This window comes from Barbus barbus, assembly GCF_936440315.1.
Source record: "Barbus barbus genome assembly, chromosome: 27".
NCBI classification, from domain to species: Eukaryota; Metazoa; Chordata; class Actinopteri; order Cypriniformes; family Cyprinidae; genus Barbus; species Barbus barbus.
This window is the reverse complement of record NC_136755.1, coordinates 28,824,085-28,837,379: the sequence shown is the minus strand read 5'-3', so window position 1 is coordinate 28,837,379 and position 13,295 is coordinate 28,824,085. Positions and strand designations below refer to the sequence as shown.

At 32.8% G+C, this 13,295-nt stretch overlaps 1 protein-coding gene across 6 annotated transcripts in view; it reads right to left on the bottom strand.

The window, feature by feature from the left end:
* LOC306847197 (hyccin) overlaps nt 1-13,295 on the bottom strand; it is a 50,417-nt gene that overhangs the window by 11,877 nt on the left and 25,245 nt on the right. For all 6 annotated transcript variants that reach the window (XM_079381017.1, XM_079381015.1, XM_079381019.1 and 3 more), the window contains exons 4-9: nt 6,321-6,500; nt 5,114-5,194; nt 3,401-3,516; nt 3,203-3,298; nt 1,736-1,852; nt 121-208 (exon numbers count right to left, since the gene is read on the bottom strand). In XM_079381017.1, coding sequence (XP_079237143.1) covers nt 121-208; nt 1,736-1,852; nt 3,203-3,298; nt 3,401-3,516; nt 5,114-5,194; nt 6,321-6,500 — 678 coding nt within the window. The remainder of the gene's footprint in view (nt 1-120; nt 209-1,735; nt 1,853-3,202; nt 3,299-3,400; nt 3,517-5,113; nt 5,195-6,320; nt 6,501-13,295) is intronic.

Here is a 13,295-nt window from a genome sequence, read left to right as displayed (position 1 = left end):
TCTATGACAGTTTGTGTGTGCTGTGAGAGCTTGTGTTGGTCATTCTAACAGGATCAGTGAATGAATGTGAGAAATGCTCTGTCTGGATCAGTGTAATCTGTGCTGAAGCGTCAAACACACCAGCAGCGCCTCTGGGAAGAGCTCCAGCTGCGCTCGGTACAACACATCCTCCAGAGCCCTCGAGCTCAGCTCCACCTCACCATTACACCTGCGCACACACACAGAGACAGACAGACAGACAGACAGACAGACAGAGAGAGAGAGAGAGAGAGAGAGAGAGAGAGACAGAGAGGGACACACACACAGAGAGAGAGAGAGAGAGAGAGAGAGAGAGAGAGAGAGAGAGAGAGAGAGAGAGAGAGAGAGAGAGAGAGAGAGAGAGAGAGAGAGAGAGAGAGAGAGAGAGAGAGAGAGAGAGAGAGAGAGAGAGAGAGAGAGAGAGACACACACACACAGAGAGAGAGAGACACACAGGGAGACACACACACAGAGAGAGAGAGAGAGACACACACACACACACACAGAGAGAGACACACACACACAGTGAAGGGACAGTTTGCCCATAAATAACATTTCTGTCATTGCTTACTCAGCCTCATCTCAGTCCATACTCATATGGTGTTATCCTTGGAACACAAAAGGATTATTTATGTAATTATTTTTAATCAGCCAAACGGATGTGATTATTGGCAGATGCCGATGATCTCAAAATGGCCAAATACTGAAGAATATTCTTGAACACAATATTTTTTTTTTCTACAAACGTGACCACATCTGTCAAGATCCTTCAAAAAGATCATTTTGTGCTCCATAGAAAAAAGAAAAAGAAATGAATAAAAAGAAATTACCATCACCAAAATTATTAAATAAAAAAAAATTAAAACCGAATAAAAATGAGCAGGGTTGGAACAAAACGAGTAGAAAAAAGTAATTAAAAACTTTTTTTTAAATTAATTTTTAGACACTTATACAAAAAATTTGGAAACTTATACAAAACAGAAGTAGTTATTTTTACCCAGCCAAATGGAAATAGTCATATCTCAAAATTGCCAAATACTGGCCAACATTTTTATTTTTTCATACAAGTGTGACCACATCTGTCAGGATCCCAAAAAACATCATTGTGTGTAAATTATAATTAGCAGATAATCTCAAAATTAACTGGCCAAATACTGACCAATTCATTTTTGAAGAATATTTCTGTATTCTACATGAAAAACAAATAAATAAATAAAAACTATAATAGTATGCAGGGTTAGAACAACATGATTGAGTAGAAAAAGAATAATAAAAAAAAAATTAAAACTTAAACTATTACTTAAACTTAAAACTACTAATTACTAATTAGAAATTATTATTGAAAAATGGTGATAATCTTAAAACGGCCAAATATTTGATTAATCTTTTTTTCATATTAACAAAATCTTCCAAAAAGATATTTGTGTTCCACAGAAAAAAATAAATAAAATAATAATAATAGCAATGATAATTAAAAAATAAGGTATACATGCTTAAAACAAAATGATTGAGTAGAAAAAACTGTAAAAAATAATAAAATAAATAATCTATTGTTTTAGTAAGCTCTACCTAGTTTCACTTTGGTCATATTAAGAAAGTATGAAAGAAATGTGATAATGATAATGAGGTGGGCGGGGCGTGTGGAGGCTTGAGGCCACGCCCCCATCAGTCCCTCCCATAAATGCATCTGATAGCAGGTTTGTTCTGAATGACTCACAGTGCGAAATGAATGCCGGTGATGAGCTGCACGAGAAACTCTGACGTGACCATGAGCCTGGAGCTGATGCCTTTATACCGCCGCACCTGCTGCCGAGGATATCCACAAATACTGACTCTGAAACACAACAAAACACTAGCAAACACAAACAACTCAATCCAAATCTGAGTCATGTTCAATGAAAAGCCCATATTTGTCATCCACTGGTTTAAATTCATTACTAGGATCAGTGTTTAGTGTTATCAGGCCCATGAGGGAGTGTGATGTGACCTTTGACCTGCTCGATCTGAGGGAATGATCTTTGCTCGCTCAGCTGTAAACGCCAGCTGATTGGCTGAGTGATCAGTCATGTGACCGTCACTCAGTGTGGGAAAAGGGCTGAGTGAGTTCAGGTTCAGGTCTATAAGAGGATCAGGGTGATGGGAAGCAGAGAGGATCATGGGTGGATTTGAGATGAAGAGATTCATTATTCACAACAAACCCGATCTGAAAACCCAATGAGAGCAGATCTGAACTGCACACGGTCCAGAAACCAGACTGAACAGAGTCTGCCTAAATTTACCCTTAATCCATTTAAATAAGTGAATATTTATTTATTTATTTAAATTTAAATATAAAATAATTTAACCTTTAAAAAATGAAATATGTATTTAAATAAATAGATTAAAACAAATAAATAATTTAAATATGAATTGAATAAGTAATGAAAATGTATTTAAAATGAATTTTTTATATATTTTTTATATAAATATATAAATATATATATATATATATATATATATATATATATATATATATATATATATATATATATATATATATATATATATATATATTGTTTTTTTTAATGAAAATAAATATGCAAATTAAATTACATTTTTATTTAATTTTCAAATAAAAATTAAACTAAGAATTTAATAAATAAATTTAAATAAATTTAAATTAATGCATAAATACAACTGTATTTTACTAAACTGATTTAAATAATCACAAATTTGAATATAATTTTAAATAAATAAAAAACAAATAGGCTTGGCAATCAATGAATAAATTAAGGATTTTTTTTTATTATTAATTTGGGAACTGATACAAAAGGGATTAACTTAGTTTAATCAACTAAATGGAGATTGATCTACACTGATAATCTCAAAAAAGCCAAATATCAGCCAAATTACTGCCCTGGCTGACATACATCGGTCCAAGTGAGTAGGTTTGGATTGAAACTTGGCAGCGACACCACAAGGAGGCAGGAGACGAGCTCAAGATTATATATTTCTAAAAGCAAACAAGCAATTAAAGCAGTGAATCATTTAATTTTGATCATTAAAAACGTTGGTGCTCAAACATTTGACATTTCAGATAAACGTCTGTGTGCTGGTCCATCACATCCCTCAGGGATCGTTATAAAACGCACAGTTCTGATTGCATGTGTTTTTTAGGCTGAAACTGTATGTTAGTGTGTCGAACCTGGAGCTGAGCTGACACAGAGACTGCAGAGACGAGCTGCTCATGTAGCTCAGAGACGCATTATAACACAGCAGCAGAAACGTCAGCACCTCAAACCTAAAACACACACCATCATCAAATTAGAGCTGAAAAACACACCATTCAATCCCAGTCAGCACTCATGTGCGGATTAAAAATTGATGAATATTTGATGCGCACCTGTTCTGCGCGGTGAAGGTCTCGCGCTGCAGGTGGGGGCCGCTGTACACCACACGACTCAGAGCGTGATTGGCTAAGGCTCCTTCCGTCAAGGCCAGAGAGCCAATGGAAGACGGCTGGGGGCGGGACAGAGAGAGACAGACAGTCAGGACAGATGCAGAGTAGGGTTTTAGAAATGTTCCCAGCGGTTAACCCTCAAAGACCGAGACAATAAACATAGGTTTTGATCTTCTGAAAGACCATTTAGCGTGTTTCTTTATACATTTGGACAAACGCAAAGTGAAAGTAAAGTCTGTTGTGCGTGCATGAAAAACACAAAATAACATTTGCATGAGAGCTCTCTCTGAAAAAGACTATATTTGTTGTTCATTGTCCAATTGAAAATGTTTCTCTAAAAAGAGTCACTTTTTTACTGTGTTTTGTTATTATATAACACCGTTTCCATTTTCTTCACTCCCTAAACTTTGGAGCGTTTAGATTAGCGAGCGAGGTCCCGGCAGATCGCTAGGTCCTCACAGATGAAGAAAAAAAATAAAAAGCGCATATCGAAATTTTTATTTGACAACAAGTATCCGATTCCTGACCTTAAGTATCTGATTCTGGAATCCGAATCGATTTTCGTAACCCTAATTGTTAGTAAACTAAATATACCTGTTTTTTTTCCACTGAAAAGTGCCTATAATAATATTGTAATAAATGGCTGTAACTTGCTTGGGGAATGTTATATGTAGACAATGTTTATTTGGAAGTGTAAAACACCCAGATACAACTTTCCAAAGAAAAAAATCTAAACTTCAGGAGTTTCTGTTTGAGTACACAGTAAAACACACCTAATTGTTGATTGTGTTTTTCTTAAAATTCATTCATTCTAAGAGAAGAAAAAAGGAAAATTGGGACTTGAAATTAGCTAGACTGAAACTTCTCCTGTTTATAATGATATATTTTACATTTTTATGCATTTAGCAGATGCTTTTATCCAAAGCGACTTACATTGCATTCAAGTTACAGTTTTTACATTTTATCAGCTCTTGCTTTCCCTGGGAATCGAACCCATGACCTTGGCGTTGCTAGCGCCATGCTCTACTATTTGAGCTACAGGAAAGTGTATATAAGTGACTTGATGCTGACTGACAGAATAGGTCTGAAAAACCGAAGAAAAGTGCAGGCATGTCAGGTGCCCCATAAATGTTCTAGGTCTTTAAGGGTAATCAACGTGTGACAACACCGATATCACCGCATCCTTTCGCTTTTAAATTGCTTGTAAAATCGCATTTTACTTTCACTTCCAATTAGCAGCAGTTTGGGGTCAATTGCTTGAATGCAATTAAAGGCTACACCTAATATAAAATAATTTGCTGAAAGTTTAAATAAGTATACGATACTGAAAATAAGTAAACAGTGTGGAAACAAACGAATAAGAAAGCTTGGAGGCACAGCATACACCTTGATGTCAAATAAAATAAATGAATTTAAAATGAATCATCCGCTATCGTCTTGTCTGTCTCACGTCACTCTTCTCGTCACTCGGCTCTCCTCACATGATAAACGAAATCTGATTTGTGATGACAGTTCAGGTTTTAATTGTAGTTTCTGTTCTCTAACTTAAAATAATTTGTATTACTATAAAAAAAATCAAAAAGATGAAGCAAGTGACGTAACCGTGTTGTGGCTTAACAAGACTAACGCAGAGACGGATCGGAAAGATCAACTCACCTCGTGATAAATCGACGGCTTCGATAAGGAAGGGATGGTGAAGGACAGCACTTTACTCTGCCCGTCTTTATCAACGATTTCCTGAGAGAGACATGATAAACATGACCGATTCAGACATGAGGGAACATACAAACAACAAAACACTACAACTGTACTGAAGTTACACAAGGCAATAACCTTCATTACAATGCCCTCAAGCCATGTACAAATAATCATATTTATGAGATTTATGATCACATAAATGTGTCGCATTTACTGTATTTAACTCGTTTTGTGTGCTGTTGATGAAGAACAGCAATAAAGCTCACCCAAAAACACTAATCTTTTTCAGACAACAGGCTTGCATAAAAAAAATATTTCCCATCGGTCTCTTTGGCAGAATGATGAAAGCAACCAGCTAAAGCATCTAATGGGTTTCCTTTGCACTGCAATTTCAATTCGTTCCATTAACACTGAAAACAAAAGCTGCCTGCTTTTGTCAAAGTGAAACTGGAGAAAAATACGTTATTGCCCAAAGTTTTCATTTTATTTCAATTAAAACTCATCTAATTGTATAAAAAAAAAAAAAGACAAAATTACAACAGACTTTGTGAAAAAGAACCTCTTAGAATTATATTTGGTAAAAACTCTGTATATATATATATATATATAAAAAAAAAAAAAACCTCTTCCAGTGTTAACTGCATAAAAAAGGTTTCTTACAAAGTTAGACCCGGCACAATCTAATAAAACATGTTTCAGGGATAATAGATTTTGACTGTGCTTGTGTATAATTTGACAAAAACAGACCATGATGAAGCCTTTTATCTGGAAAAGCTGCTTTAAAACCCACTGAGCTGCTGTCAGAAACACAGGGAAGCTAGAATAAAGTTCAGCGCTTCTTCACTCCTCAGCACTGACGTGTCACGAGTTTGACAAGATGTTGAAACGCATTTCAGCTCAGTCATGATGAAAGTGCAGAGCGGATCCGGTTCATGTGACTCAAGACTTCTTCAGAGCAGATCGAGTGAGATTTCAGTGTTGCTCTGTAAATCCAGGACGCCCACCGGCTGCTCGCTGATTGACAGCTGACCTACTCTGACATTCAGGGCGACTTCACGGGGTGTAAAACCCATGAAAGATCACCAACGTCGCTCAGCGCCGGGCTTCCCTTCTCACAGCCGGCTGAAAACACCACTTCCTGCTCAAGGTTGATCAGGGCACTCACCAGGTTGTAGATGCCGAGCAGAAGCGCCTCGATGCAGCCGCTGCAGTGCGGATCTCGTCCCGCCGTCACCGACAGGTAACTCCACACCAGCTCCGGCAGAAACTGCAGAGTGAAGCGCTGTAAACGCGGCTCGCCGCTGCGGTAAAACTCGAACAACTGATGACACACCGGCTCCAGCAGCTGACACACACAAACACATCCCCGTTACAAACCAGTACACCAAACACACTTCTGCTTTAAATACAACACAAACAGATTAAAGCAGGATTTTAGAAGAAATAATTATACCCAAAAGTTTGTGTATATACAGTGTATGCATGCATGTATATATAAAATCATATAATTATAATATAGAATTTTATGACTATTTATACAATTAAATAATTGTTTTTATATTTAAAAAAAAAAAAATACAAATTACAAAAACATTCCACCTAAAATAAAGTAAAATAACAAATTTAAATACTTAAATTTAATTTATTTAAAATAAAAAAAGTATAATTTTACAAACTATAAAACATTTCCCCTCAAATGTAAATAAAGGGGAAAAGGTTTTGTAATTTAATTACTTTATTATATATATATATATATATATATATATATATATATATATATATATATATATATATATATATATATATATATATATATATATATATATATATATATATATATATATATATATATATATATATATATATATATATATATATAGATTTAAATTTAGATATAAATTTAAATACTTAAATTTTATTTGATATAAAATGTCTAAAAATGCTTTTAAAAAATTCTAAAAATAAACAAATAAATAAATGACATCTTTTTTTATTATATATATATTTAAATACTTACATTTAAATTAAATAAATCACTAAACCAGGGCTAATTCCCAAACTGGGGTATGTTAGAAAACATGTAAAAAAAATTAATAAATAAAGATATCCAAAATTACAATAAATAATTTAAACAAACTCTTTATATTACTGTATATTTTTACTTTATATTATATAAAAACTACATATAAAAATTACCAAAAAATCTGCACCTCAAAAACTAAAAAGATGACTTTATTTATCAGCATGTGCTGTCACAGAACTGCAAACATGCAAATGTAGTGTTAAATCACTGACATATTAACTTCTATCTCAGTGATCCTTCAAGTAAATATTTTAGGTCAAAGGTGCTCGGCTGACAAAAACAGTTTGGGAATATCAGGCCAAACCAGTTTAATACTGACTGACATTAAACGGCTTTACACAACAATGAGGCAGATAGCTGACAGGTTTAATTCAACACCAAATGAAACTTGCTTTCAGCTCGATTTAGACCAGGACTTGATTTTATCTACACGGATATGATATTACTGGTTAATATTTCATATCATATTACAACAGCCTTGATTACCTCACTTCAGCAGCTGAAGGTTATTAGATTCTGATGAAAGATTACATACAAACTGTCTTTTTCTGTTGCAAAATAAGAAAAAGTGTCATTTCATGCTGTTTTTAACTCTTTCTCCGCCCAGCATTTTTGAAACCGCTTTTGCTGATTTTCACTAAAATGTAATATTTTGTTGTATGAATATCTGAACATGCAATACATCAAAATACTTTCAAACAAAAAAAGTGTTTTATTCTAGCTTCAAGCATTGTTTTTTATCAACACTTAAATGTAGGTAGGTTTCATTAAAAAAAAGCAACATTGAGCAAAAAGCATTTTTATCAAATACTACATCTGGATCATATTCAGTAATATTATCAAAGCATAGATGCAGTAGATGGCGTCCATCAGCACTTGCACAGTCCTTTACCACTTCCTGGATTGACATTTCACTCGGTAACATTACGCAGTTTTCATTTATATGCAGTTAGTATTAATGATTGCATTATTTTTCATAGTAATGGCCGCTTTTGAAGCACTGCTTGTTTCTAAACAGTGGTTCGGAGCGCGTATCAAACCGCCAAAGTCACATGATTTCAGTAAATGAGGCTTCGTTACGTCATAAGGGTTTGGAAACTTTTAGAAATTTCAATGGTTTGCCGTTGGGGGGGGGGGTGATCTCTGTGAACCCGTGAATCAAGCGAGTTCATTGAGATCGAACCAGCGTCTATGGTTTTTACTTCATCTCGCATCAGTTCCATCGATTTGAAGACATTTTTAATTTTAATTTGTGTATTTAAAAGGATGAGTGGTAGTTAATAGTCTCTTACTGGCCTGTTTAGACAAGCTCTCCATAAAACAAACCAAGTTTTTTTTTTTAAATCACATTCATATTATTGAAAATTTGACGATTCAAATCGGTTGAGATGCTAAAATCGCGATTCAGTTTATATGAATGTATGTCTGAGGGGAACATACTGTCTTTAGAAAAGTTTAGATGCTATTTTTGATATATAATATAATGCATATTAAAGTTCATAACTGCTTTGTTTACAGCGGAAACCAAGGAAATGCTTAAAGCGCCACCTGCTGGCAGAAAGTGAATATTTTATGTATACACAAAACTGAAGTCAAACCATTCTGTTTGTGCTTAAATATCTAAATTATACAATCTAATTAGATTAAAAACTGCTCATGTTGCATGCATGCAGCATCTTTGTTTGGATCGTGATTAAAATGCAGTGGTTTCCTCTCATTTTAAATGGATAGAGCACAGACAAAGAGATTTATTTTATTTGGACCTTTTTCTTTAAATTTCAATTTAGTTTTTTTTTTTTTACATTATATTTACATTTTGTTATTCAGCAGATGCTTTTATCCAAAGCGACTTACAAATGATGACAATAGAAGCAATCAAAACCAACAAAAGAGCAATAATATGCAAGTGCTATATTAGTATAGTGTTATATTTCAGTTTCACAATGAAACGTGCTGCATTTTGTCCAAGCAACAATAAAAGGACACATTTAATTTATACATTTTGTAAAAAAAAAAAAATGTGAGTTGAGTGAATCTTTACATTCCTATGTAATATATTATACTTTGAAAAAAGTATTTACATTGGGTTTGTAAAAGCTATTTTTATGCATGTTTTAGCCTGAGTTTGTTGCATTACACACTTATGACCAGCAGCAGCGTGTGGTGTTTCGAGCGCTTCAAAAAAGCGAAGCAATTTGTTAAATTGATTCGAAGCTTCGAAAAGGATCGTTTCTCCCAGCATTATTTCATATGCATGTGCTTACATATGCAGATCGTTGGTTTCTGCGTCTTCCTGGTCTGTGTTTTTGATCAGCACTTTCTAGACTCATTCAGGAGATGCATAATAGCGCCCCCTAGCGCCTAACAGTGAAAACAGAAAGAATCGGCTAAAACCACATCTCTTCCATTGCTCTTCTGTTGATTTTGATTGCTTCCATTGTCCTCATTTGTAAATCTCTTTGGATAAAAGCGTCTGCTAAAATGACTAAATGTATAAACACGGAAACACTGTGTTTGGCAGGGAAAGAGTTAAAGATCTGAGCGGTAAAGCTGGCCTCCTTCAGTCCGTGTTGAGACATCTGCAGGACTGAGAGAAAGACAGATTTCAGGAGACGTGCTGTGATAGAGCTTGACTTTCAAAAACCAAACAGCGCATCACTTCTACACCGAGCCGAAGAGACTCACAGTCTGGACTCTTGACACTCTCAATCACGAGAACACTAACTGCACGACTTCTTCAGCTGCAATCCAGCCAGATCTACATGCAAATACAGCTCGTTTGTACTTTCGTGATTTGTTATGATGTGATCTTTTTTCCATTTTAATTTTTCTGGACTTGTTTTAAACGCTCAATTAAATTTTGGTAAATCAGAAAAGCATGTCTAATTAATTGAAATCAAGAAACTTTTACAATTTAACCATTCATTTATATTTTTAACATTACATTACATTTTAGGGCCACACGAAATATCATTTTTCATTCAATTTTATTTTTCCAGAAATTACAATTATTTTCTGTTTAAAATTAAAATAAAGCATGCCTAATCAATTGAATTCATAAAACTATAATAATTTTATAATTTATAATTTTTTAATAAAACTAGGGCCTTTTAATTTTTTTGTATACATTTTTCTGAATTCTATTTTTATTATTTATTTAACAACAAATATAAATATATATATTATATAAATATATATATAATAAATAAATAACTAAAATTAAATAAATAAAAAATAAACATAAATAAATAAATAAATAAAAATTAAATAAATAAAACAAATAAAAACAAATAAAAATACAAATAAAAATAAATAAAAAAATAAATAGCAGAGTTTACATTTTCAGGGCCCTATGAAATATGTTTTATTTTTATGCAAATTCCATTTAATTTCTCTCAAACTCTGTGTTTTCAGTTTTCCTCTAGGCATAAAACATTAAATTAATTAACCTTTTAAAATGTATTCAACTGAAAATTTAACAATTCATTTTATTTTTGGAAATGCATGGAAATACAATCGTATTATTATAGTGCTGTCAAAATTAGCGCGTAAACGCTGGTGATTAATTTTTTCAGTTTAACGCGTTAAAAATATTTAACGGCGTTAACACAGGGGCGGGGCTAGTGTTGGCCACCCCACTCACAACTGCTGCCTCTGTCTCTTGTCACAGAACGTCTTTACGAGCATTTCAAATAGGAGATGTTTCAGACGCGTGCTTCAACTTCACTTCAGCGTCAGGCGTGAGTCAAAGGAGCACGGAAACTGTACTGTACTGAACAAAGGCGCTGCCGCACGCTGTAGCCTTTATCATTTCATATCAAAGCGCGAAAGAAACGATGTGCATGCAATGTCGTGGTCAGTTAAGTCATGAAGGTGATTAAAACTGCCTTAAAACTGTGCTTGCGTGAAATATATGAGTCACATTTAAGAACATGTCTCTGAAATGGTTTTCAAAACTGTCCTGCACTTTCTCACTCATCTAACACACTCGTCAGATCATTAATAGAGACTTTAAGACCTGAAGTGGGTCAGAAAATGTGAAGTGAGTGTAAAGAGAGAAAACACGATGCGTGTCAGATCCGCCTCGGCAGCTCTTAAAGAAAAAGCAGCCAAAATAACCTATTAACCCAGCTGCTGTGATGTCTGTTCATCAAAGAACAAAAAAAAAAAAAAAGGAAATCAATAACTTTATAGCTTTAAGGACTCATCTGTATTTAATTTAGAATTTAGTGTTTGATAACTTTATTCAATTTCTGTATATTTCCTACTTGCTGAAGGGGATAGGTAGCTAAATATGACATTGGTTATACTGTGTTTATGAGAAAATTGTTTAAAGTTCACTTAAATTAGAAGTTATTTTTATTAAAGTCTAATAAATATTAAAATTGATGGCTTTCAATTATACTGTAATGTTGAATGGCAATAGTCAATGGTTAAATATTAGGGAAAAAATAATTATTTTATAGAGACATCAATATTGGTGTCAGTGATACTGGCCTTCATTCATTAAAAAGATGCCATTAATCAAATATTAAAAATATACCGTCTTTATGTTGTTTCTACATTAATTTGAAGATTAAATGTGAAATTATTGCAATATAAAAGTAGATTTAAAAAGTTTAATGTTAGGTGGGATTAATCGCGATTAATTTCAGGAAAAAATTGTGATTAATTAGTTAATTTTTTTAATCGATTGACAGCACTATATTATTATTATTACTTTGAGAAGATACATTAGATATTATAAATAATATATGAAGAGTTCAAATGCAAAATCCCAAAACATAGGAGCCTGATAAAAATGCTCATTTCAGACGGCACTTAGATGCTTTTGCATCTGAACTCTAGTAATATTATATTTATAATAATATATTTATTTTTCACTATTTCTTGTGAACATTGCATGAGCATATTAAAATAAAAGCAAAAGGAGCAGAAACACTTGAGTACTCAGTCGATGTTAAATACTAGTACTAGAGTGCTAATTTGTTGAGTGAAGATATTGACAAAAGCACATTAACTAATGGAAGAGTTTCAGACTTTCAGTACATTTGTGAAGTCTGAAATATGTGATCGATTACAGTAAAAGGTTTGTTGTTAGAGATTCTTGTGTGATTGTGGTATATAGACACACCCGTCCTACAGAAAACACCTCATCATTCATCATCACTGAGATGTTATGCTGCCATGACAACAGACGGCTGGATTATGATGATGAAACAAGCTCATTCTGTAATAACTCAGGCTGACATCACCAAACACAGAAAGACACATCAGTAATGCTGATCTCTAAAGATATGCTGGTTATTTCAATCCTGACGTCTCTGAGTTTTAGCATAAGATCAGAAAACGCATTTGCATTACTTGAAAACTTTGAGCAAAATGTAAAGCTCATATATTTGTTTGCACACTTGCACAAATTCAGTAAAAGTGTTAGTTGCCCAAATCGTCCTTTTAAGACTTTCTTCAAACTTCTGTATGAAAAATAAAATCATAGTAATATATTAATATGTTAGTAAAGTAAAATGATTATTAAAAAATCAGGTAAAATACATTTGACATTTTTCTTAAATCATTCAGCTTGAGCAGTGTTATTTTAGTACCATTAAGATACTATTATATATTTTTAATAGTTAGGTATTATTTTCATTTTTTATTTCAAGGTTTTATTTGATAAGATTTTATTTTTATTTATTACAAAATTACACATTCAAAATGAAAAAGAAAACGTAAGATTAAAGCTAACTCAAAATATTAATAAATACTATAATAGTACATAAATTAATTAAAAAACCTAATTTTGCACATGACAAAATCACTAAAATTAAAAAAGAATTTATTTTAATGTTTGCTAAAGTTTTAGTAATTGTGTTTATTTGCTATTTTTATTTATTTAGTTTTTAATGTTCCTATCTAGATTTTATTCATTTTTATTTTAGTTTAGTTATTTTAGTACATCAAGTAGAACTAAATTAAAAGGAGAAATGTTACCTTGGCAACTAGCTGAAATAAAATTATTATTTTTTTTAATATATTTAATTTTATTTTCAGTTAAGT